The sequence below is a fragment of the Bombina bombina genome, chromosome 11 (assembly GCF_027579735.1).
Source record: "Bombina bombina isolate aBomBom1 chromosome 11, aBomBom1.pri, whole genome shotgun sequence".
NCBI lineage: Eukaryota > Metazoa > Chordata > Amphibia > Anura > Bombinatoridae > Bombina > Bombina bombina.
In genome coordinates this window covers 172,336,119-172,363,923 of record NC_069509.1, presented here as the reverse complement: position 1 = coordinate 172,363,923, position 27,805 = coordinate 172,336,119, and the positions used below count along the sequence as shown (strand labels likewise).

The window sequence follows — 27,805 nt, the reverse complement described above, 5'->3', positions numbered from 1 at the left end:
AAGTAAGAGAAACATTAGGGTATAAATGGTGCCCATAGACAAGAAAAAAAAAAAAAAAAAAAAAAAAAAAAAAAAACGGGCGGGGGCCGTGGACTCTCCCTATCCGGAAAGGAATTTATCTGGAAAGCATAAATTATGTTTTCCTTCCTAAGATAGGGAGAGTCCACGGCTTCATTCCTTACTGTTGGGAAAACTATACCCAAACTCCAGAGGACACTGAATGAATAACGGGAGGGAACAAAAAGGAAGAGGCTGATCATATTCTGAGGGCACCACAGCCTGCAAAACTTTTCTTTCGAAAGCTGCTTCAGCCTAAGCAAAAACATCAAACTTGTAAAATTTTGAAAAAGTATGTAAGGACAACCAGGTAGCCGCCTTACAATCTGATCCATAGAGGCCTCGTTCTTATAGGCACAAGAGGAAGCCACTGCTCTAGTGGAATGAGCCGTTATTGTCTCAGGAGGATGATGTCGCACTCTCTCGTAAGCTAAGCGGATGAGACTCCTTAACCAAAAAGACAGGAAAGTCTAAGTAGCCTTCTGTCCCTTACGTTTCCCCGAATAGAAAACAAAGGCAAAGTTTGTCTAAATTCCTTAGTAGCCAGAGGATAGAATTTCAAGGCACGTACTACATCCAAATTGTGAAGTAAGCGTTCCTTCGATAGAGGACTAGGACACAAGGAAGGAACCACTATCTCCTGATTGATGTTTCGATCTGACACAACCTTAGGAAGAAAACCTAATTTAGTACGTAAAACTGCCTTAACTGCATGAAAAATCAGATAAGGGGGCTCACATTGCAAAGCAGAGATCGCAGAAACTCTGCGCGCAGAGGCAATAGCCAATAAGAAAAGAGAACCTTCTAAGATAACAATTTAATGTCAACAGAATGCAGAGGCTCAAACGGAACCTGTTGCAAAACCCGAAGAACAAGATTTAGGCTCCAAGGAGGAGCCCCAGATCTAAACACAGGTTTAACCCTAAACAGAGCCTTAACAAAGGACTGCACGTCTGGAAGCTCAGCCAGTCTCTTTTGCAATAAAACAGACAGGGCCGAAATCTGTCCCCACAGGGAACTAGCAGAAAGGCTCTTCTCCAGTCCATCCTGGAGAAAAGATAAGATCCTGGCAATCTTAAATCTGTGCCAGGAAAAACCACGCTCTTCACACCAGAATAAGTAGGTCCTCCACACTTTGTGGTAGATATGTCAAGTAACTGGTTTATGAGCTTGAATTAGAGTATCAATGACACTCTCAGAAAAACCTCTCTTGGCTAAGACTAAGCGATCAATCTCCACGCAGTCAGCCTCAGAAAATATAGATTTTGATGAACAAATGGACCTTGTATCAGCAGGTCTCTGCAACATGGTAACTTCCACGGAGGAGATGAGGACATCCCCACTAGATCCTCGAACCACGTCAGAATCTGAGATACTTCTTTCATCACCAAGGAACTTCTCGTCCCCCCCTGATGGTTGATGTAAGCCACCAAGGTTACATTGTCTGATTGGAATCTGATAAACTGGAATGAACCCAGAAGTGGCCAAGCCTTTAAGGCCTTGAACATTGCCGATAGTTTCAAAATATTGAGCGGGAGGGAGGACTCCTCCTGAGTCCTCAACCCCTGTGCCTTCCTGGCACCCCAAACAGCTCCCCATCCGGATAGACTTGCATCCGTAGTCATAATCTCCCAGGATGGTCTTAAGAAGCATGAAACAGATGATCTGGACAAAGCCACCAAGAAAGCGACTCTCTCGACCGGCTGTCTAATACAATCTGTTGAGACAGATATGAATGATCGCCGTTCCACTCCCTCAGCATGCACAGTTGTAAAGGTCTGAGACGGAACCTGGCAAAAGGAATGATGTTCATGCAGGATACCATGAGACCAATCACCTTTATCCACTGAGCCACAGAGGGACTCGAGGTCTGGAGGGCAAGACTTGCCGAAATTCGCTTGCAACGTCTCGAGTCTATTATAGTACCCAGGAATTCCACCCTGGTACTTGGGATAAGAACTCTTTTCCAAGTTTATCTTTCATCCATGTGATCAAAGAAGACTGAGAAGGGACTCTGAGAATTCTTCCGCAAGACGAAAAGATGGTGCTTGCACCAGAATATCGTCCAAGAATGGGGCTACTGCAATACCCTGAGTTCTGGAAACGGCTAAAGCTGGAAGTGCTGGTCCAGGAATGAAAACCTCAGGAACGGAACGTGTTCCCTGCGGACTGGAACATGAAGGTAAGCGTCCTTCAGATATATAGTTGTCATAAACTGGCCTTCCTGAATTAAAGCAAGGATGGATCTTATCTTCATCTTGAAGGAAGGGACACTGAGGAATTTGTTTAAGAACTTTAGGTCCAGAATTGGGCGGAAAGTTCCCTCCTCCTTTGGGAGCACGAAAAAGGTTTGAATAAAACCCCAAACCTCTTTCTTTGATAGGCACCGGGACAACAACTGAGGATAGATCCCGAATGCACCCTAGAAAGGCATCCCTCTTTTCTGGTCTGGTAGACAGATTTGAGAGAAGGAATCTGCCCCTTGGCTGATGAGATTTGAAGCCCATCTTGTATCCCTGAGATACCACCTCCAGGACCTACGGATCCTGCACGTCCTTGAACCAGGCGTCTGAAAAGAGACAGACTGCCCCCTACACGATCCGATCCAGGATCGGGGGCCGCCCCTTCATGCCGATTTGTTTTCAGCGGGCTTCTTATTCTGCTTGGATTTCAGGACTGAGCAGGCTTCCAATTACTCTTGAGTTGCTCAGGCTTGGAAGAGGATTGTTATCATTGGGATTTGTCAGAACGAAAATTAAAAAAAGATTGTCGTCCCTTAGACTTGTTCTTATCTTGCGGTAGGAAGGCACCCTTGCCTCTGGTGACCGTAGAAATAATGGAGTCCAGGCCTGGACCAAATAAAATCTTTCCGTTGAAAGGAAGAGAAAGGAGCCTGGACTTAGAAGTCATATCCACAGACCACAACTTCAACCAGAGCGCCTGGCGGGCTAGGAAAGCAAAGCCGGAAGCCTTTGCATGCTCGCATCACAGATAAAAGAGCTAGCAATTATCAGAGCTTTAATTCTATCTTGAATATCCTTGAGGGAAGATTCCACCTAAATGAGTTCCGACAAAGTCACACCAGTAGGTAGCCGCTCCGGCAACTGCAGCCGCCGGTTGAAAAAAAAAGCCTGTATTTTAAAACATCTTTCTCATAAAGGTTTCCATTTTCTTATCCATCGGCTCTCTGAACGAAGAACTATCCTCAAGAGGTATAGTAGTACATTTAGCAAGTGTAGAGATAGCACCATCCACCTTAGGAATGGAGCCCCACAAATCCAGCTGAAAGTCCGGGACCGGAAACAACTTTTTAAAAGTAGACGAGGGGGAAAAGGAAGAACCAATTCTTTCCCATTCATTCTTAATAATGTTCGCCATCTTAACCGGCACAGGAAAAGTCTAAAGGAACTTTCCTGTCTTTGTCTAATTTAGGTATCATAGGTTCTTCAGGCAGCGCGGCCTCTGGAACCTCTAACGTAGACAAAACCTCCTTTAATAAAAAACGCAAGTGCTCAATTTTAAATCTAAAGGACGGTTCCTCCACAGCAGGAGGCTTATACGCTAAGGACTCAGACCCAGAAAGTTCACCCTCTGAAACTACAGAAATTAACTCATCATCGGATAACTGGGACATAATAGCGAAATCCGATAAATATTTAGATGAGACTGGGTCAGGAGAGCTATGTTTAACCGCTCTCTTGCGTTTGTTAGAGCGAGGTAATGCACTGAGGGCCGCAGACATCAACATTTTTAACTATGCAGCAAAGTCCACAGGAAGAAGGCCCCCTACGGATGGAGGATTAGATGTGCTACAGGGAACTGCATATGGAGTGGATAATTTAGCAAAGTAGTAATCTCACGGGACGAGTCCTGAGAGGTAGGCGGCTCAGAGGGACTAAGCCTTAGCAGGCTTGTCTTCCTTCTTAGACTTTATAACTGTGTTAGGGTATGTAGAACATAGTTGAGTGGGCGGGAAAACCACGGCCTCCTCAAAATATAAACAGGTATGATTTAGTACAGAAGGAGTACCTTCTAACATGTCAGAGTCCTCCATAGCTCAGGTTATACCCACAGGACGACACAAAAAACTTTTTTTTTATTATAGAAAACTGCACCTTTATACTCCTAATGGGCTGGGGCACTCACCACCTCCTAGACCCAGACAGTTAACAGAGGAAACGCTCTCCTCAGGTTCAAGTCTCCGCTGGAATGGAGGAAATGAAGATTGACCCGTGCAACACTTTCAAAAACGAAAGTGAAACCTGTTTCTTCCAACCAAAACACTGTATCAGCCCAGGAAAAAAAATCACACAAAACGGCATGTAAATAATACACTGTTCAATTAGCCCCAACGGTTCAATAAACCCTCTTCAGAGGATATTAACCCTGGATCCTATAAAAGGTACTATATTACCTCCAGGAGCCATGCTGTGGAACAGAACACAGCCTCTCAACTGTGACAGTCTTATAGCAGTGCTCCTGACATGGACTTGAGTGAGAGAAAGCAAGCAGTGAAACTCATCAACACTGATTGCTTAGGAGCTGTTAGCAGTAGTCTGGATGGTTTAGCAGAAAAACTTTCCCTGAATCTCCAGACTAACTTTCATCAATACACTTACTGAGAAGTTGACACGACTACTTAAAACTCCAGTCCTATCTCGAAGAGCAGATACCCTTTTTCAGGACTCTCCAAATCTTCTGACATTTCTGACACCACCTAACGTGACGAAAGGCAAAGAATGACTGGGGTAATGAGGAAGTGGGAGGGATATTTAAGCCTTTGGCTGGAGTGTCTGCCTCCTCCTGGTGGCCAGGTGTTGTATTTCCCAACAGTAAGGAATGAAGCGCGGACTCTCCCTATCTAAGGAAGGAAAAGGCTGATTTTGATCATGAAATAAAAAAATTACAGAGCATGTAAATGAACATGAGTAAAGATTTATTCCATGGTGCTTCACAGTAACCTCAGTATAACCAAAAAACCTGTACAAAATATATTAAGGCGGAAAAAAAAAAGCGCGGAAAAGAGAGCGCGGAAAAGAGAGCGCGGAAAAGAGAGCGCGGAAAAGAGAGCGCGGAAAAGAGAGCGCGGAAAAGAGAGCGCGAAAGAAAGCGCGAAAGAGAAAGCGCGAAAGAGAAAGCGCGAAAGAGAAAGCGCGAAAGAGAAAGCGCGAAAGAGAAAGCGCGAAAGAGAAAGCGCGAAAGAGAAAGCACGAAAAAGAAAGCGCGAAAAAGAAAGCACGAAAAAGAAAGCGAAAGCGAGAAAGAAAGCGAATAGATTTGTACAGTTTGTTACAGTGTAGATTTTGGCAGTATACGCAGCCACTTTATGGAGCGCAGACTTGATTTTCAAGTGCAAGCGTGGTGCATATGCACCAGAGGCTTTTTGGTAATAAATTATGATGGAAACACAAAGCCCAGTTTGCACTAGAATGTCACTTTACAAGTTGAAGGTGGTTTAACAGTTGGAAAAGCTTACTTTTAAGAAAATATGTACTGTTTGAGAACGATTTCTTACCAAATATTACTAGGCCTATTCTGATCTGCCACGATCAACCTATCCTGATAACTTGTCACCAATTCTGGAGCAGTCCATCTAATAGGAATAAGCTTCTGTTCAGTTTCCATGTAATCCTCCTTTGTAAAAATAAATATAAAAAAAATTCTCACAGGATAAATACAAACCAATATATATTATGCTCCCGTATTTTTGAATACAGCTTCAAAGCAAGCTATAGTGTAAAAAAGAAAATAGTATGTTGTACACCTTTGTAAGATGGTAGCAAGGACTGATTAAAGTGAAGGTAAACTTTGGTGAATAAAAGCCTGTTTTTTAAAAATACTATTAAAAACAGAAACGACAAAAGAATAATGAGAGAGGTAAACAGATCCAATGACTCACCCTATAGTGCTACTATAAAGGAATTATAATACCCAAAGTCTTAGGCACCTCTATACACCTGTCTAGCCGTGGAAAAACCTGCAGCCAATACCTAAAATAGAGGAGTCCCTTCACACCTCTAATAACACAAAGAATGCAAAGAAAGGGCTGATGGATGGCGCAAAGTAAAAAAGCTAGTTTACACTGATATTAATCAATTAAAACCGAGTATAAGGATATAAACATATAATCATTCACTCCCAAATGATAAATACAGTGTAAATATAAATTTCAGGTTACTTCCTGTGTTATTTATACTTTGCTTCAGATCAGCACCACTGCTCAACACAGGAAGTAACCTGAATGAACTCCTCCCTCCGGTCTGCACAGAACACACACTGATCTTCTCCCTCTCCCTTTACAGAAGCTATGTGTGTGTAAATATTTGCTGAGCAGTGATTTAAACTAAGAGGTCTTTTCATATGCAGGTGAGGGGGGAGTGTCTGCTATTCCTTCATTCCCAGCCCCTTTCACTGGGTTTCCCAGCCTAACCTCATCAACAGTGCTAAACTGGGAGCATCTAAAAAAACTGGGATCATAAGCAGTTCAGAAGAAATCAGAGAAGGTGATACAAGCGACCGGAGCTGAAAGTTTCCATTCACCAAGAGAGCACGGGAACCAAGGGTGCACGGGAACCAAGGGTGCACGTTGAATCCCTGTCATAGGCAGAGGGTGATAGTGTTTTTGGAAGTCAACACAAAAAGAGACCCACGACCAGCTTGATCCATTCTTCAGGGGGTACCTAGCCCTTCAGTGATACTGCTACATTCTTACCTCATAGGATTGAGGTTGCTCAAAGTGCACATCTAAAAGGGAGATATTGATGAAGATTTCCACACTAACATCATATTACTACCTTTTGGGACTGTGTTCTTTACTATAACCCGCATTATAACTTGAATTATACTTCAATTTATATATTTTACACTGTATTTATCATTTGAGAGTGAATGATTATATGTTTATATCCTTATACTCTGTTTTAATTGATTAATATCAGTGTAAACTAGCTGTTTTACTTTGCGCCATCCATCAGCCCTTTCTTTGCACTACTAAAAACAGGGGCACTTTCATTCATCAAAGTTTACAAAGCAGCCGTTTTGTTAAAAAAAAAAATTACCTTTATTTTCACAGCTAGAGCAGCTTCCCCCACCTAGAGATCCTCTCTTCACACGTCAGCAATGACTAATCCTGCTTCCTCCAATCACTGCTTTCCACCCAGGGAAGTCATTGCCTGAGGCCATGCTGTGATTGGAGAAAGCAGGATTAGTCATTGCTGACATGTGAATAGAGGATCTCTAGGTGGGGGAAGCTGCTCTAGCTGTGAAATGAAAAAAGGAAATGTATGCTTACCTGATAAATTTATTTCTTTTACGATATGACGAGTCCACGGATTTCATCCTTACTTATGGGATTACGCCTCCTGGTCAGCAGTAAGTGGTAAAGAGCACCACAACAGAGCTGTATATATAGCTCCTCCCTTCCCTCCCACTCCAGTCATTTGACCGAAGTTAGGAAGAGAAAGGAAAAGCCAAAGGTGCAGAGGTGACTGAAGTTCAACAAAAATAAATTCCTGTCTTAGAAATGACAGGATGGGCGGTGGACTCGTCATATCGTAAAATAAATCAATCAGGTAAGCATAAATTTCCTTCTCTTTTACAAGATATGACGAGTTCACGGATTTCATCCTTACATTTGGGATACAATACCAAAGCTATAGGACACGGATGAAAGGGAGGGACAAGACAGGAACCTAAACGGAAGGCACCACTGCTTGAAGAACCTTTCTCCCAAAACCAGCCTCAGAAGAAGCAAAAGTATCAAATTTGGAAAATTTGGAAAAAGTGTGAAGAGACGACCAAGTTGCAGCCTTGCAAATCTGTTCAACAGAAGCATCATTTTTAAATGCCCATGAGGAACCCACAGCCCTAGTAGAATGAGCCGTAATTCTTTCAGGAGGCGGCTATCCAGCAGTCTTATATGCCAGACGGATGATACTCTTCAGCCAAAAAGAAAGAGGTAGCCGTAGCTTTCTGGCCCCTACGCTTTCCAGAAAAAACAACAAATAATGAAGATGATTGACTACATTCCTTAGTCGCCTGCAAGTAAAACTTCAGGGCACGGACCACGTCCAAGTTATGCTACAGACGCTCCTCCTTAGAAGAAGGATTAGGACATAATGAAGGAACAACAATTTCCTGATTAATATTCTTATTTGAAACAACCTTAGGAAGGAAACCAGGTTTGGTACGTAAAACCACCTTATCAGAATGGAAGATAAGGCGAGTCACATTGTAACGCTGAAAGATCAGAAACTCTACGAGCAGAAGAAATAGCAACCAAAAATAACACCTTCCAAGATAACTTAATATCTACGGAATGCATGGGTTCAAACGGAACCCCTTGAATAATATTAAGAACTAAATTCAAACTCCAGGGTGGAGCAATTGGTCTAAACACAGGCTTGATTCTGGTTAGAGCCTGACAAAAAGACTGAACGTCTGGAACATCTGCCAAGGGTTTGTGTAGTAGAATTGACAAAGCAGAGATTTGTACCTTTAAGGAACTTGCTTATAACCCTTTCTCCAATCCTTGGAGAAAAGACAGAATCCTGGGAATCCTAACTCTACTCCATGAGTAGCCCTTGGATTCGCACCAATAAAGATATTTACGCCATATCTTATGGTAGATCTTTCTAGTAACAGGCTTACGTGCCTGAATCAAAGTATCAATGACCGAATCAGAGAACCCCCGCTTAGATAAAATCAAGCCTTCAATCTCCAAGCAGTCAGTTGCAGAGAAACTAAATTTGGGTGCCGGAAGGGTCCCTGAATGAGAAGGTCCTGCCTCAATGGATGCTTCCACGGCGGCAGAGAGGACATGTCCACTAGATCGGCATACCAAGTCCTGTGAGGCCACGCAGGCGTGATTAGAATGATTGAAGCCCTCTCCTGTTTGATTCGAGCAATCACCTGGGGAAGATGAGCAAACGGTGGAAACACATAAGCTAGGTTGACCGACCAAGGCACTGCCAAGGCATCTATCAGTTCGGCCTGAGGATCCCTTGACCTGGATCCGTATCTTGGGAGCTTGGCATTCTGACGAGACGCCATCAGATCCAATTCCGGTCTGCCCCATCTGAGAATAAGGGTGGCAAAGACCTCCGGATGGAGTTTCCACTCCCCCGGATGAAACGTCTGTCTGCTTAAAAAGTCCGCTTCCCAGTTGTCCACTCCTGGGATGTAGATTGCTGACATAACAAGAGTGAGCTTCCGCCCACCGAATTATCTTGGATACTTCTGTCATCGCTAAGGAACTCCTTGTTCCTCCCTGATGATTGATGTAAGCCACATTCGTGATGTTGTCCGACTGAAAACAGATGAATTTGGGCGAAGCCAACTGAGGCCAAGCCTGAAGCGCATTGAATATTGCTCTAAATTCCAGAATATTGATTGGAAGTAGAGACTCTGACTGAGTCCACACACCCTGAGCCTTCAGGGAATTCCAGACTGCACCCCAACCTAGTAGGCTGGCGTCTGTTGTCACTATCACCCATGAGAGTCTGCGGAAGAACGTCCCTTGGGACAGATGATCCGGCGACAACCAAAGAAGAGAGTCTCTTGTCTCCTGATCCAGATCTATCTGAGGAGACAAGTTTGCATAATCTCCATTCCACTGCCTGAGCATGCTCAGTTGTAGCGGTCTGAGATGAAAATGAGCAAACGGAATGATGTCCATTGCCGCCATCATCAATCCAATTACCTCCATGCACTGAGCCACTGATGGCCGAGGATTGGACTGAAGGGCTCGGAATGTATTCAGAATCTTTAACTTTCTGACCTCTGTCAAGAAAATTTTCATGGATATGGAATCTATTAGAGTTCCCAGGAAGGGAACCCTGGTCTGTGGAATTAACTCTTTTCTAGATTCACCTTCCACCCGTGAGTCCTCAGAAAGGACAGAACCATGTCTGTATGAGATTTTGTCAGATGGTAAGATGCCTGGATTAGAATATCGTCTAGATAAGGCGCCACTGCAATACCCCGCGGCCTGAGAACCGTCAGAAGGAACCCTACCTAGAACCTTTGTGAAGATCCTGGGTGCTGTGGCCAACCTGAAGGGAAGAGCCATGAACTGAAAATGCTTGTCCAGGAAGGCAAACCTTAGGAACAGATGATGATCCTTGTGGCTAGGAATATGAAGGTATGCATCCTTCAAGTCCACGGTAGTCACATATTGACCCTCCTGGATCAATGGTAGAATTGTTCGAATAGTCTCCATCTTGAAGGATGGGACTCTGAGAAACTTGTTTAGACTCTTGAGATCTAAAATGGCTCTGAACGTTCCCTCTTTTTTGGGAACCACGAAACGATTTGAGTAAAACCCCTGCCCCAGTATTGGAACGGGACAAAATACTCCCATAGTAGAGAGGTCTTTTACACAACGTAAGAACGCCTCTCTTTTTATCTGGTCTATAGATAATCGTGAAAGAAGAAACCCCCCCTTGGGAGAGAATTTTTGAATTAGAGTTGATACCCTTGGGACACGATTTCCAGTGTCCAGGGGTTCCGAACATCTTACCCAAGCTTGGGCAAAGAGAGAAAGTCTGCCCCCTACTAGATGCGGTCCTGGATCGGGGGCCGCCCCTTCATGCTGTCTTGGGAGCAGCAGTGGGCTTCTTGGGTTGTTTACCTTTGTTCCAAGCCTGGTTGGGTCTCCAGACGGCCTTGGCTTGAGCAAAATTCCCTTCCTGTTTAGCGGAAGAAGAAGCGGGGACTCCTTTCAAGTTCCGAAAGGAACGAAAATTATTTTGTTTACCCCTCAGTTTAGCTGCTTTGTCCTGAGGTAGGAGATGACCCTTACCTCCAGTAATGTAAATTATTTCCTTCAAGACAGGCCCGAATAAGGTTTTCCCTTTGAAAGGAATAGCCAAAAGCTTTGACTTAGATGACACATCAGCAGACCAAGACTATAACCATAACGCTCTACGCGCTAAAATGGCAAATCCGGCATTCTTAGCCGCCAACTTGGCAATCTGAAAGGCGGTGTCCGTAATAAAAGAATTAGCCAGCTTAACAGCCTTAATTCTATCTAAAATTTCCTCTACACCTTAGAAGTGACTCTTCTAAGGCGTCAAACCAGAAGGTCGCTGCAGTTGTGACTGGCACAATGCAGGCCGTCAGTTGTAACAGAAAACCCTGATGAATAAATAGCTTCTTTAGAAGACACTCCAATTTTTTATCCATAGGGTCTTTGAAAGCACAACTGTCCTCAATAGGAATAGAAGTACGCTTAGCCAGGGTAGATATAGCTCCCTCCACCTTAGGGACTGTTTGCCAAGAGTCCCGGACGGTGTCAGCTATGGGATACATTTTCTTAAAATTAGGAGAAGGTGAGAACGGGGTACCCGGTCTTTCCCATTCCCGCGTAATAATTTCCAAAATTCTCTTAGGAACTGGAGGTAAGCAGTCACTTCCAGATATTTGTCCATCTTACACAATTTCTCTGGTGGAACCACAATAGAGTCACAGTCATCCAGAGTCGCTAAAACCTCCCGAAGTAACAGGCGGAGGTGCTCAAGCTTAAATCTAAATGACATTACGTCCGAGTCCGTCTGAGGTAACACTTCCCGAGTCAGAAAGTTCCCCATCAGACAGAAGTTCCCTGACCCCCAATTCAGATCCCTGTGAGGTTACATCGGAAATAGCCATCAAAGCATCAGAAGTCGCAGGGACCAGAGTGGCCTCTGTCCTGCTGCGTTTGCCCTGCAATACTGGCAATTTAGACAAAACCTCTGTAAGGGTAGATGAGATAACTGCAGCCATATCCTGCAGAGTAAATGAAGTGGACGCGGTTGAAGAACACGGCGTTGCTTGGGTGGGCATTAAAGGTTGTGAAGCTTGGGGAGAAAGTAGCGGCATACCCTGATTCTCCTCAGTCTGAGAATCATCCTTAGACATATTTGCATTAAAGAAAAATTGTTCTTTACATTGTAAGGCCCTTTCAGTACATGAGGGACAAAAAGTAAGAGGGGGTTCCACATTGGCATCTAAACACATAGAACATGTACTTTCCTGAAGTTCAGACATGTTAAACAGACTAGCAATAAAAGTCGTTCTTTACTTGATATATTGAACTCTGAAGTCAAAATATATACTAAAAAATGTTGAACTAAAAAGTGTACTGCGCCTTTAAATAATAAAAAGTGCAACAATTTTTCTGTTGGCAAACAAAACAGCGTTAGCAGCAATAAAAAGTGCCCCTATGTGCCCAAAATAGCTTAACAATATTGCACCACTTGTTAGGTTATGTTATATATCAATTTATAACAATTTTATCAATTTTATTAATTTAGATCAATTCAGGCCCCTAACCTGCACCTCGCCACAGCTCTGCTGCGGCGCCTACCTGCCCCCAGATCACACTGAAGAAACGGACTCAAGTCTCTCTGTACGCTACGAGTACACAACTGAGCTAGGCCCCACCGGAGCCTCAGAACCTTGCTGCCAATCCGGAAAACACACTGCGCGGCTGAGCGCGCAAAAATAGGCCCCGCATGGATAGATAAAAAAACATGTCTGTTCACTATATTAAAGCAATGTGCCCCTCTTATACGCACTCAACACAATAAGCGGTAGACATATATTGTGCATCTCAGAGATATTGACTCCTGTCCAAGCCATTTATACATTATAACAGCCATTAACCGCAGCTCCCAGCGTCAGCCCACACATAAAATTTAAAGTGAAACACTATTAAATAAGTAAAATAAAAAGGGAATTCCAGGTACACCATTTCTGTTTCCTATAGTGCATACCGATTACCCCTCCCCAGATAGGGAATAATGTCAGCCTGTTCTGATGTATCAAGTCTCCCCAGAAACAAAAGACTAAACATACCCCAATGCTGCTTGTAGCATGACACAGTTCTCCACACTGAAGATGTTTCTTTACACTACCTTCAACTGCTCTGTGGGAACCAGCATGGATCTTAGATAACGTTTGCTAAGATCATCAACATCAGGGCAGAAAAATAAAAAGTCTCCACTCCTCTTGGGAAGTTATAGACTGACTATTTCCCCCTGAGAAAAATAGTACTCACTGGCACCATTTTAAAATAAAAAAACTTCTTGATTGAAGAATCTAAACTAACATCTCACTTTACCTCTTCCTATCACTAACACAGGCAAAGAGAATGACTGGAGTGGGAGTGAAGGGAGGAGCTATATATACAGCTCTGCTGACCAGGAGGCGTAATCCCATAAGGATGAAATCCGTGGACTCGTCATATCTTGTAAAAGAAAAAGGTAATTTTTTTTAACAAAACGGCTGCTTTGTAAACTTTGATGAATGAAAGTGCCCCTGTTTTTAATAGTATTTTTAAGAAACAGAATTTATGCTTACCTGATAAATTTCTCTCTTTTGCGATGTACCGAGTCCACGGATTCATCTTAACTTGTGGGATATTGTCCTTCCTGACAAGTAGCAAAGAGAGCACCACAGCAGAGCTGTCTATATAGCTCCCCCCTTAACTCCACCCCCCAGTCATTCGACCGAAGGCCAAGGAAGAAAAGGAGAAACTAAAAGGTGCAGAGGTGACTGAAGTTTACATAAAAAATACTATCTGTCTTGAATAGACAGGGCGGGCCGTGGACTCGGTACATCGCAAAAGAAAGAAATTTATCAGGTAAGCATAAATTCTGTTTTCTTTTGCAAGATGTACCGAGTCCACGGATTCATCCTATCTTGTGGGATACCAATACCAAAGCTTTAGGACACGGATGAAGGGAGGGACAAGACAGGAACCTAAACGGAAGGCACAACTGCTTGCAAAACCTTTCTCCCCAAAATAGCCTCCGAAGAAGCAAAAGTATCAAATTTGTAAAATTTGGAAAAGGTATGAAGCGAAGACCAAGTTGCAGCCTTACAAATCTGTTCAACATAAGCATCATTTTTAAAAGCTTATGTGGAAGCCACCGCTCTAGTGGAGTGAGCTGTAATTATTTCAGGAGGCAGCTGTCCAGCAGTCTCATAAGCCAAACGGATGATGCTTTTCAGCCAAAAGGAAAGAGGTAGCCGTAGCCTTTTGACCTCTACGCTTTCCAGCATATACAACAAACAAAGACGATTGGCGAAAATCTTTGGTTGCCTGCAAATAAAACTTCAAGGCACGAACCACGTCCAAGTTGTGCAACAGACGGTCCTTCTTAGGAGGAGGATTAGGACACAGAGAAAGAACAACAATTTCCTGATTGATATTCCTGTTAGAAACAACCTTAGGGAGGAACCCAGGTTTGGTACGCAAAACCACCTTATCAGCATGGAAAACAAGATAAGGCGAGTCACATTGTAATGCAGATAGTTCAGAAACTCTTCGAGCTGAAGAGATAGCAACTAGAAACAGAACTTTCCAAGATAGAAGCTTAATATCTATGGAATGCATGGGTTCAAACGGAACCCCCTGAAAAACTAAATTGAGACTCCATGGCGGAGCAACAGGTTTAAACACAGGCTTAATTCTAACTAAAGCCTGACAAAAAGCCAGAACGTCTGGGACATCTGCCACACGCTTATGCAACAGAATAGACCAAGCAGATATCTGTCCCTTTAAGGAACTAGCGGACAATTCTTTCTCCAATCCTTCTTGGAGAAAAGACAAAATCCTAGGAATCCTGATCTTGCTCCATGAGTAGCCTTTGGATTCACACTAAAAAATATATTTACGCCATATCTTATGATAGATCTTCCTGGTGACAGGCTTTTGAGCCTGAATCAAGGTATCTATGACCGACTCAGAGAAACCCCGCTTTGATAAAATCAAGCGTTCAATCTCCAAGCAGTCAGTTGCAGAGAAATAAGATTTGGATGCTTGAATGGACCTTGAATCAAAAGGTCCCGTCTCAGTGGCAGAGATGACATGTCCACCAGGTCTGCATACCAAGTCCTGCGTGGCCACGCAGGCGCTATCAAAATCACTCTCCTGTTTGATTCTGGCAATCAGACGCGTAAGGAGAGGGAATGGTGGAAACACATAAGCCAGGTTGAACGACCAGGGTACTGCTAGAGCATCTATCAATACTGCCTCAGGATCCCTTGACCTGGATCCAATTCTAGTGTGCCCAATAGCTGAACCAGTTGAGCAAACACCTCCGGATGGAGCTCCCACTCCCCCGGATGAAAAGTCTGACGACTTAGAAAATCTGCCTCCCAGTTCTCCACCCCTGGGATATAGACCGCCGATAGATTGCAAGAGTGAGTCTCTGCCCATAGGATTATCCTGGAAACTTCTATCATCGCCAAGGAACTCCTTGTTCCCCCCTGATGATTGATATAAGCTACAGTCGTGATGTTGTCCGACTGAAACCTGATGAATCCGGCCGAAGCCAGCTGAGGCCACGCCTGAAGAGCATTGAATATCGCTCTTAATTCCAGAATATTTATCGGTAGGAGGGCCTCCTCCTGAGTCCACAAACCCTGTGCTTTCAGGGAATTCCAGACTGCACCCCAGCCCAGTAGGCTGGCGTCCGTCGTCACAATAACTCACGCTGGCCTGGTGATCCTGTGACAACCACCAAAGAAGAGAGTCTCTGGTCTCTTGATCCAGATTTATCTGAGGAGATAAATCTGCATAATCCCCATTCCACTGATTGAGCATGCATAGTTGCAGTGGTTTGAGCAGCAAGCAAGCAAACGGAACTATGTCCATTGCCGCTACCATAAGTCCGATTACCTCCATACACTGAGCCACTGACGGCCGAGGAATGGAATGACGAGCTCAGCAGGTGGTTAAAATCTTTGATTTCCTGACCTCCGTCTGATAGATTCGGTGGACATGAAAATATTTCTGAGTTCCCAGGAATGGAACTCATGTGAGAGGAATAAGAACTCTTTTTCACATTCACCTTCCACCCATGAGATCTTAGAAAGGCCAACACTAAGTCTGTGTGAGACTTGGCAAGTTGGAAAGTCGACGCTTGAATTAATATGTTGACTAGATAAGGCGTCACTGCTATGCCCCTCGGCCTTAGGACCTCCAGAAGGGACCCTACCACCTTTGTGAAGATTATTGGCGCCGTGGCCAACCCAAAGGGAAGAGCTACAAACTGGTAATGCCTGTCCAGAAAGGCAAACCTGAGGAACTGGTGATCTTTGTGGATAGGAATGTGTAGATACGCATCCTTTAGATCCACGGTAGTCATATATTGACCCTCCTGGATCATTGGTAAAATAGTCTGAATGGTCTCCATCTTGAAGGATGGAACTCTTAGGAATTGGTTTAGGATCTTGAGATCTAGAATTGGTCTGAAGGTTCCCTCTTTTTTGGGAACCACAGATTGGAGTAGAACCCTTGCCCCGTTCTGTTTTCGGAACTGGGCAGATCACTCCCATGGTAAAAAGGTCTTCTACACAGCGTAAGAATGCCTCTCTTTTTGTCTGGTTTACAGACAATTGAGAAAGATGGAACCTCCCCCTTGGAGGAGAATCTTAGAAATCTAGGAGATACCCCTGGGTTACAATTTCTACGGCCCAAGAGTCCTGAACGACTCTTGCCCAGGCCTGAGCAAAGAGAGAAAGTCTGCCCCCTACTTGATCCGGTCCCGGCAGCAGCAGGCTTTTTGGCCTGTTTACCCTTGTTCCAAGCCTGGTTAGGTCTCCAGGTTGGCTTGTATTGAGCAAAGTTCCTCTCTTGCTTTGCAGCAGGGGAAGAGGAAGCGGGACCACCCTTGAAGTTTCGAAAGGAACGAAAATTATTTGGTTTGGTCCTTGTCTTATTTGACTTATCTTGAGGGAGGGCATGACCCTTCCCTCCAGTGATGTCTGAAATGATCTCTTTCAGTGCAGGCCCGAATAGGGTTTTACCTTTGAAAGGGATGGTCAAAAGCTTAGATTTAGATGACACATCAGCTGACCAGGACTTAAGCCATAACGCTCTTCGCGCTAAAATGGCAAAACCTGAATTCTTTGCCGCTAACTTAGCAAGATGAAAAGCGGCGTCTGTAATAAAATAATTAGCCAACTTAAGGGCCTTAATTCTGTCCAAAATATCATCTAGTGGGGTCTCCATCTGAAGAGCCTCTTCTAGAGCCTCAAACCAAAAAGCAGCTGCAGTGGTTACCGGAACAATGCACGCTATAGGTTGAAGAAGAAAACCCTGATGAACAAAAAAATTTCTTTAGGAGACCCTTTAACTTTTTATTCATAGGATCAATGAAAGCACAACTGTCTTCAATAAGTATAGTTGTACGCTTAGCCAGAGTAGAAATAGCTCCATCCACCTTAGGGACTGTCTGCCATGAGTCCTTTATGGTGTCAGAAATGGGAAACATTTTCTTAAAAACAGGAGGGGGAGCAAACGGAATACCTGGTCTATCCCACTCCTTAGTAACAATGTCCGAAACCCTCTTAGGGACCGGAAAAACATCAGTGTAAACAGGAACCTCTAAATATTTGTCCATTTTACACAATTTCTCTGGAACGACAATAGGGTCACAATCATCCAGAGTAGCTAAAACCTCCCTGAGCAATAAACTGAGGTGTTCTAGCTTAAATTGAAATGCCGTCATATCTGAATCTGTCTGAGGGAACATCTTTCCTGAATCAGAAATCTCTCCCTCAGACAGCAAATCCCTCATGCCTACCTCAGAACATTGTGAGGGAATATCGGATAAGGCTACTAAAGCGTCAGAAGGCTCAGCATTTGTTCTTACTGCGCTTCCCTTGCAACCCTGGCAGTTTAGATAAAACCTCTGTGAGGGTAGTATTCATAACTGAAGCCATATCTTGCAAGGTGAAAGAATTAGACGCACTAGAAGTACTTGGCTTCGCTTCTGCGGGCGTAACTGGTTGTGACACTTGGGGATAACTAGATGGCGAAACCTGATTTACTTCTGTCTGAGAATCATTTAATGCCAAATTCTTATAAGTCAAAATATGCTGTTTGCAATTTAGACACACATCAGTACAATTGGGACACATTCTTAGAGGGGGTTCCACAATGGCTTCTAAACAAATTGAACAATGAGTTTCCTCAGCGTCAGACATGTTTAACAGGCTAGTAATGAAGCAAGTAAGCTTGGAAAACACTAATGAAAAAAACACAATTTGCAAAAACGGTACTGTACCTTTAAGAGAAAAAAAAGGCATACACAAACTGCACAACAGGTTAAAATTGCTTCAAAAATTCTGAAATTTTAACAGTGTACCCACTAAGCTTTAGAAGGATTGCACCACAAGTAAAAAAAGCAATAGACCCCCAAATGAAAAAAAACGGATTGATAATTGTCTAAAACCGATTAAAAACCCCTAAAGCACCTTGCCACAGCTCTGCTCTGGCCCTACCCGCCCTTAGGAAGCGATAATATGGGGTTTAAAGCTTCAATTAGTCCCTCAGAAGACAATCAGGACCTCAGGAGAAGTTGCTTGCTGCTTGTAAATGTAGGCCCCGCCCACCTCACTCGATGTTGCTGGGGCCTACACAAAACTAACAACCCTGCCTGAAAGCCATGTGGGTTATAAACAACCCCAAAGAACCCTCAAGCATATGTCCCATAAAACAGAAAACGTTACTCCCAGACACAAAAACGTTTGTCTCAAATTTACATAACAAACTGAGTGCCCACAAAAAATTAACCCTTTATGCAAGCTAGTAAAAACCTTTCTGAGTTAACACAGTCTCTGCAGAAAAACATAATTTATGTAAGAACTTACCTGATAAATTAATTTCTTTCATATTAGCAAGAGTCCATGAGCTAGTGACGTATGGGATATACATTCCTACCAGGAGGGGCAAAGTTTCCCAAACCTCAAAATGCCTATAAATACACCCCTCACCACACCCACAATTCAGTTTAACGAATAGCCAAGAAGTGGGGTGATAAGAAAGGAGCGAAAGCATCAAAAATAAGGAATTGGAATAATTGTGCTTTATACAAAAAAATCATAACCACCACAAAAAAGGGTGGGCCTCATGGACTCTTGCTAATATGAAAGAAATTAATTTATCAGGTAAGTTCTTACATAAATTATGTTTTCTTTCATGTAATTAGCAAGAGTCCATGAGCTAGTGACGTATGGGATAAAAAATACCCAAGATTATGAACTTCCACGCAAGAGTCACTAGAGAGGGAGGGATAAAATAAAGACAGCCAATTCCGCTGAAAAATAATAATCCACAACCCAAACAAAAGTTTTAATCTTAATAATGAAAAAAAACTGAAATTATAAGCAGAAGAATCAAACTGAAACAGCTGCCTGAAGTACTTTTCTACCAAAAACTGCTTCAGAAGAAGAAAACACATCAAAATGGTAGAATTTAGTAAAAGTATGCAAAGAAGACCAAGTTGCTGCTTTGCAAATCTGATCAACAGAAGCTTCATTCCTAAACGCCCAGGAAGTAGAAACTGACCTAGTAGAATGAGCCGTAATTCTTTGAGGCGGGGATTTACCCGACTCTACATAAGCATGATGAATCAAAGACTTTAACCAAGACGCCAAAGAAATGGCGTAGGCCTTCTGACCTTTTCTGGACCCAGAAAAGATAACAAATAGACTAGAAGTCTTTCTAAAAATTTTAGTAGCTTCAACATAATATTTCAAAGCTCTTATTACATCCAAAGAATGTAAAGATCTCTCCTTTGAATTCTTAGGTTTAGGACACAATGAAGAAACCACAATTTCTCTACTAATGTTGTTAGAATTCACAACCTTAGGTAAAAATTTAAATGAAGTCCGCAACACTGCCTTATCCTGATGAAAAATCAGAAAAGGAGATTCACAAGAAAGAGCAGATAACTCAGAAACTCTTCTAGCAGAAGAGATGGCCAAAAGGAACAGAACTTTCCAAGAAAGTAATTTAATGTCCAGAGAATGCATAGGTTCAAACGGAGGAGCTTGTAAAGCCCTCAGAACCAAATTAAGACTCCAAGGAGGAGAGATTGACTTAATGACAGGTTTGATACGAACCAAAGCCTGTACAAAACAATGAATATCAGGAAGATTAGCAATCTTTCTGTGAAAAAGAACAGAAAGAGCAGAGATTTGTCCTTTCAAAGAACTTGCAGACAAACCTTTATCCAAACCATCCTGAAGAAACTGTAAAATTCTAGGAATTCTGAAAGAATGCCAGGAGAATTTATGAGAAGAACACCAAGAAATGTAAGTCTTCCAGACTCGATAATAAATCTTCCTAGACACAGATTTACGAGCCTGTAACATAGTAACAATTACTGAGTCAGAGAAACCTCTATGACTAAGAATCAAGCGTTCAATTTCCATACCTTCAAATTTAATGATTTGAGATCCTGATGGAAAAAAGGGCCTTGAAATAGAAGGTCTGGTCTCAACGGAAGAGTCCAAGGTTGGCAACTGGCCATCCGAATGAGATCCGCATACCAAAACCTGTGAGGCCATGCTGGAGCCACCAGCAGCACAAACGAACGTTCCATTAGAATTTTGGAAATCACCTTTGGAAGAAGAACTAGAGGCGGAAAGATATAGGCAGGATGATAATTCCAAGGAAGAGACAACGTGTCCACTGCCTCCGCCTGAGGGTCCCTGGATCTGGACAGATACCTGGGAAGTTTCTTTTTTAGATGAGAGGCCATCAGATCTATTTCTGGAAGTCCCCAGATTTGAACAATCTGAAGAAATACCTCTGGGTGAAGGGACCATTCGCCCGGATGTAACGTCTGGCGACTGAGATAATCCGATTCCCAATTGTCTACACCTGGGATGTGAACCGCAGAGATTAGACAGGAGCTGGATTCCGCCCATACAAGTATCCGAGATACTTCTTTCATAGCCTGAGGACTGTGAGTCCCACCTTGATGATTGACATATGCCACGGTTGTGACATTGTCTGTCTGAAAACAAATAAACAATTCTCTCTTCAGAAGAGGCCAAAACTGAAGAGTTCCAAAATGTTGATTGGTAATCTCGCCTCCTGAGATTCCCAAACCCCCTGCGCTGTCAGAGATCCCCATACAGCTCCCCAACCTGACAGACTCGCATCTGTTGAGATCACAGTCCAGGTTGGACGAACAAAAGAAGCCCCTTGGACTAAACAATGGTGATCTATCCACCACGTCAGAGTGTCGTACATTGGGATTTAAGGATATTAATTGTGATATCTTTGTATAATCCCTGCACCACTGGTTCAGCATACAAAGCTGAAGAGGTCGCATGTGAAAACGAGCAAAAGGGATCGCGTCCGATGCAGCAGTCATGAGACCTAGAATTTCTATGCACAAAGCTACCTAAGGGAATGATTGAGACTGAAGGTTTCGACAGGCTGAAACCAATTTCAGACGTCTCTTTTCTGTTAGAGACAAGGTCATGGACACTGAATCTATTTGAAAACCCAAAAAGGTTACCTTTGTCTGAGGCATCAACGAACTCTTTGGTAAATTGATCCTCCAACCATGTTTTTGAAGAAACAACACAAGTTGATTCGTGTGAGATTCTGCAGAATGTAAAGACTGAGCAAGTACCAAGATATCGTCCAAATAAGGAAATACCGCAATACCCTGTTCTCTGATTACAGAGAGAAGGGCACCAAGAACCTTTGAAAAGATCCTTGGAGCTGTTGCTAGGCCAAACGGAAGGGCCACAAACTGGTAATGCTTGTCTAGAAAAGAGAATCTCAGAAACTGAAAGTGATCTGGATGAATATGAATATGAAGATATGCATCCTGTAAATCTATTGTGGACATATAATGCCCTTGCTGAACAAAAGGCAGAATAGTCCTTATAGTTACCATTTTGAATGTTGGTATTCTTACATAACGATTCAATATCTTTAGATCCAGAACTGGTCTGAAGGAATTCTCCTTTAGTACAATGAATAGATTTGAGTAAAACCCCAGACCCTGTTCCAGAACTGGAACAGGCACAATTACTCCAGCTAACTCTAGATCTGAAACACATTTCAGAAATGCCTGAGCCTTCACTGGGTTTATTGGAATGCGAGAGAGAAAAAATCTCCTCGCAGGCGGCCTTACCTTGAAACCTATTCTGTACCCTTGTGAAACAATGTTCTGAATCCAAAGACTGTGAATCGAATTGATCCAAATGTCTTTGAAAAATCGTAACCTGCCCCCTACCAGCTGTGCTGGAATGAGGGCCGCACCTTCATGTGGACTTGGGAGCTGGTTTTGACTTTCTAAAAGGCTTGGTTTTATTCCAGATTGGAGAAGGTTTCCAGACAGAAACCGTTCCTTTAGGGGAAGGGTCAGGCTTCTGTTCCTTATTCTGACGAAAGGAACGAAAACGATTAGCAGCCCTGTATTTACCTTTAGATTTTTTGTCCTGAGGCAAAAAAGTTCCTTTCCCCCCAGTAACCGTTGAAATAATAGAATCCAACTGGGGACCAAATAATTTATTACCTTGGAAAGAAAGAGAAAGCAAAGTTGACTTAGAAGACATATCTGCATTCCAAGTTTTAAGCCATAAAGCTCTTCTAGCTAAAATAGCTAAAGACATACCTGACATCAACTCTAATGATATCAAAGATGGCATCACAAATAAAGTTATTAGCATGTTGAAGGAGTTTAACAATGCTATGAGTATTATGGTCTGATACTTGTTGTGCTAAAGCCTCCAACCAAAAAGTGGAAGCGGCAGCAACATCAGCCAAAGAAATAGCAGGCCTAAGAAGATTACCTGAACATAAATAAGCTTTCCTTAGAAAGGATTCAATCTTCCTATCTAAAGGATCCTTAAAGGAAGTACTATCTGCCGTAGGAATAGTAGTACGTTTAGCAAGAGTAGAAATAGCCCCATCAACTTTAGGGATTTTGTCCCAAAACTCTAATCTGTCAGATGGCACAGGATACCATTTCTTAAACCTTTGAGAAGGAGTAAATTAAGTACCCATATTATTCCATTCCCTAGAAATTACTTCAGAAATAGCATCAGGGACAGGAAAAACTTCTGGAATAACCATAGGAGGTTTAAAAACCGAATTTAAACGCTTAGTAGATTTAGTATCAAGAGGACTAGATTCCTCCATCTCTAAAGCGATTAAAACTTCTTTAAGTAAAGAGCGAATAAATTCCATCTTAAATAAATATGAAGATTTATCAGTGTCAATATCTGAGACAGAATCCTCTGAACCAGAAAAATCCTCATCAGAAACAGACAAATCAGAATGATGGTCAATTAAAATTTCATCTGAAAAATGAGAAGTTTTAAAAGACCTTTTACGTTTACTGGGAAGAGGAATAACAGACATAGCCTTCCTAATGGATTTAGAAATAAAATCTCTTATATTAACAGGAACATCCTGAGTATTAGATGTTGAGGGAACAGCAACAGGTAATGGTATATTACTAATGGAAATACTATCTGCATTAGCAAGCTTATCATGACATTCATCACAAACTACAGCCGGAGGAACAGTTACCACAAGTTTACAACAAATGCACTTAACTTTGGTAGAACCAGCATCAGGCAGCGTCTTTCCAGAAGTAGATTCTGATCCAGGGTCAATCTGAGACATCTTGCAATATGTAATAGAAAAAACAACATATAAAGCAAAATTATCAATTCCTTAAATGACAGTTTCAGGAATGGGAAAAAATGCCAATGAATAAGCCTCTAGAAACCAGAAGCAATGAAAAAATCAGACTGAGATAATGTGAAAAAAAGGTGGAGACAAGAATGACACCCACATTTTTTAGCGCCAAAAAAGACGCCAACATTATTGGCGCCAAGAATGACGCCCCATCCGGTAACGCCGACATTTTTGTCGCAAAACGTCAAAAAAATGATGCAATCACGAACAACTTCCGGTGTCAAGTATGACGCCGGAAATGACAAAAAAAATTTTGCGCCAAAAAAGTCAGCGCCAAGAATAACAATAAATTGAAGCATTTTCAGCCCCCGTGAGCCTAACAGCCCACAGGGAAAAACAGTCAATTTAAAAACAATTTTTAAGGTAAGAAAAAATTGATTATTCATATGCATTAACCCAAATAACGAAACTGACTTGTCTGAAATAAGGAATATTGATCATCCTGAATCAAGGCAAATGTAAGTTTAAAGACATATATTTAGAACTTTATATAAAGTGCCCAACCATAGCTTAGAGTGTCACAAAAAATAAGACTTACTTACCCCAGGACACTCATCTACATATAGTAGATAGCCAAACCAGTAAAAAGAAGAGAGAGAGAGCGCACAAAAGATTCAAGTGTAGATTTTTATTAACAACATTAGCACACATAAATTGATGCACTTACTAGAAGTAAGATTAAAAAGGCAATCAGAGTTCAACTCTCTTTCCTCCACTTGTATAGCCGCTCCACACTGCTGCCTAGGAAAGTCAGTGTCCCCGGATGTTGATGCACGATACCGGCTTCTGTAGCAGGGCTTTCCGGATGCCTCTGCTAACTGCCTGTCTGCCAATGGGAGGGAGCGGATCAAAAATTGGAGTCTGAGCGTCGGACCTGTTTGCCGGTTCCTAACGCGTTTCCCCCAGTCAGCGGCTGGGCTTTTTCAAAGGATAAAATCAGATGTATTGTTTCTCTTACCGCCCTCAACTTTTAAAGGGCAAGCGTCCAATTAGATTCGTGGGTGTGTTTGTCCGGCCAATTGTAACGTCCAAATAGTCCTCTGTGATATTGCACACCAATGGCCAACCAAAAGATAGAGGGAGTGTTTTTAGAACCAATGCCATACTCCCTACGTGTTTGTTTTTTAACCACATGAAAAAAAGCTACAATTTCTCTGCAGTATGTGTTATACGAAAACACTCAAAGTATATCTTATTTAAGGACAATATGTCACTAACATGTAACGCTAAACTATAACAAATTATAAACATTTTTCATCAGAGATACCACATATTAGCGATCTAATATATTGTTACAGAGTTGATTAAATAGTGATTCTGAGTTATATTTCTCGTTGACAATCAGAACATAAATTCTATAATTAAAGAATACATCTTATATTTTCCATAGTTGCTTTATAAGTATATATACATATCTATCTCACAATGAATTGCATACCTATATTTATATCTAATCTAATATTAATTTAAAAAGATTTTTATTTAAAAAAATTTTAATCAAATTTTCTACGATAAAAACATGCTATTAAAATATAATTAAAAAACTGAAAAATTGATGAAAAATTGATTTTCTATAAGATCAATAGTATTAATATAAAAATCTTTGCTATAGATTTTATACAAACGCTGCTACATCTATGTCTATATTAAGACCATAAGGTTGTAATGTGTTCAATTTATATATCCACTTGGTCTCCAACTTTCTCAGTTCTAAAAGACGATTAGGTTTAGTTATAGGGACTCTATCTATAACTTGAACTTTGAGAGAACTAGGGTTATGTCTATGGCATTCCAAAAAATGTTTAGGGACACTGTGATTTGTCATCTTTTTTTCTATATTATATATGTGTTCATTATATACCATTACCTCTACTGAAACGAGAATCAGTAGAGGTAATGGTATATAAGAGTATATCGCCGATCTGAAAAGGGAGGTAAGAGATGAATCTCTACGACCGATAACAGAGAACCTATGAAATAGATCCCGTAGAAGGAGACCATTGAATTCAAATAGGCAATACTCTCTTCACATCCCTCTGACATTCACTGCACTCTGAGAGGAAAACCGGGCTCCAGCCTGCTGCGAAGCGCATATCAACGTAGAATCTAGCACAAACTTACTTCACCACCTCCACGGGAGGCAAAGTTTGTAAAACTGAATTGTGGGCGTGGTGAGGGGTGTATTTATAGGCATTTTGAGGTTTGGGAAACTTTGCCCCTCCTGGTAGGAATGTATATCCCATACGTCACTAGCTCATGGACTCTTGCTAATTACATGAAAGAAATATGACTGAACATACCTCATTGCTGTATAGCAAGAAACCGTTCCTCACACTGAAGTTTTCCTGTACTCCTCAGCTTCTGTGGGAACAGCAGTGGACCTTAGTTACAAATGCTAAGATCATCATCCTCCAGGCAGAAATCTTCATCTATGTCCTGCCTGAGAGTAAATAGTACAACACCGGTACCATTTAAAAATAACAAACACTTGATTGAAGATAAAATAAAACTAACAGTTTAACACCTCTTCTCTTTACCCTTCCTGCTTAGAGCCAGCAAAGAGAATGACTGGGGGTGGAGTTAAGGGGGGAGCTATATAGACAGCTCTGCTGTGGTGCTCTCTTTGCTACTTCCTGTCAGGAAGGACAATATCCCAGAAGTTAGGATGAATCCGTGGACTAGGTACATCTTGCAAAAGAAACGGGCTCTCATTCACCTAAGTTTGCCTTCACTTTAAAGCAACACTGAAAAAGGCTACAGCTACCAGCACATTCACAAGTCATAATGAAACTAGAAAAATTACCTATAAATCTTTCAACAGATCAACATCAGTAGCATTTGTTTATGAAATGCACGTCTGTTTTGGAAACCACGTTAATATTGCTATTTTTCCCAATAACAAATGTACATTTTTTTTGGAGGAAGTTCTAATTTTCTATTGCCTCTGGGTATTGTTCAGTTTGTATTTCAACAAAACCTTTATATTCTGTTAAACTTACATCAAACATGGTTTTAAATTATGTTAAATATATCAAACGTTAAAAATATAAAAAAACCCTGAAAATTAAGAGCATGTACCTTCTTTCTTTTAACTCCTTAATGACCAGCACAGTACCATGTACGACGCTGGTCATTAAGCCCCCACGAGTGGGGCAGTGCAGAAATAGAAGGGGAGAGTTACAGATGCAGAGAGGGCCACTTAGTGTCCCTTTCTGCATCGGGCAGCGGTGGTGTCGATCGTTAGTGGGTGCGATATGTGGGTGCGGTATAGAGGGAGGCAGGTTGGCGGCAGGACCGCTACGGCTACCGTAAAAACAATCAGAGCGGTAGGGAGAGGGAAGGAGAGAGTGGGGAGGACGGGATCATACCAAGAGATGGGGTAAGAGGGAGGGAAATAAATGAGGTGGGGGCAGCTACAGTAGCAAATAAAATAAACATTTTTTCTGCAAAGTTGGCAAATTTGGGAAAACTGGGTACTGACAGACAGCTGCCAGTGCCTAACCTAATATGGTGGTGGGTTAGAGAGCTGTTTGGGGGGGGGGAAATCAGGGAGGTGGGGGGGGGGGAAAATCAGGGAGGTGGGGGGGGGAATCAGGGAGGTGGGGGGGAAAATCAGGGGGGGGGGGGAGGAATCAGGGAGGTGGGGGGAGGAAATCAGGGAGGTTGGGGGGGGGGGTCCTACACTGCAGAAAATATATTTTAAAAAAAAATTATATATATATATATATTTATACTTATATATACTTATTTTAGTATTTCTACCAGTACTGAAGAGGGGGGTGACCATTGTGGGGTGAGGGAGGGAAGAGAGCTGTTTGAGAGGGATTAGGGAGGGATCAGGGGGTGGGATGTGTCAAGTGGGACGGTATTCTATACACTAAAGCTAAAATTAGCCTTACAAGCTACCTAATTAACCCCTTCACCGCTGGGCATAATATAGGTGTGGTGTGCAGCTGCATTTAGCTGCCTTCTAATTACTAAAAAGAAATACCAATACCATATATGTCTGCTATTTCTGAACAAAGGAGATACCAGAGAAGCATGTACAACCATTTGTGCCATGATTGCACAAGCTGTTTGTAAATAATTTCAGTGAGAACGTGAACGATTTTTGTTATTTGATTTGGCAGTGAAATAGTGGCATGAAATATACCGAAATGGACCTAGATCAATACTTTGGGTTGTTATTATATATATATATATATATATATATATATATATATATATATATATATATAT

At 42.1% G+C, this 27,805-nt stretch overlaps 1 protein-coding gene across 1 annotated transcript in view; it reads right to left on the bottom strand.

Moving 5' to 3' along the window:
- The window catches only part of LMTK2 (lemur tyrosine kinase 2), a gene marked incomplete at its 3' end in the record, with an annotated part of 424,271 nt that overhangs the window by 61,412 nt on the left and 335,054 nt on the right, over nucleotides 1–27,805 (bottom strand). The window contains 1 exon segment of the mRNA XM_053694835.1: nucleotides 5,573–5,691. Within this exon segment, the coding sequence (XP_053550810.1) occupies nucleotides 5,573–5,691 (119 nt within the window).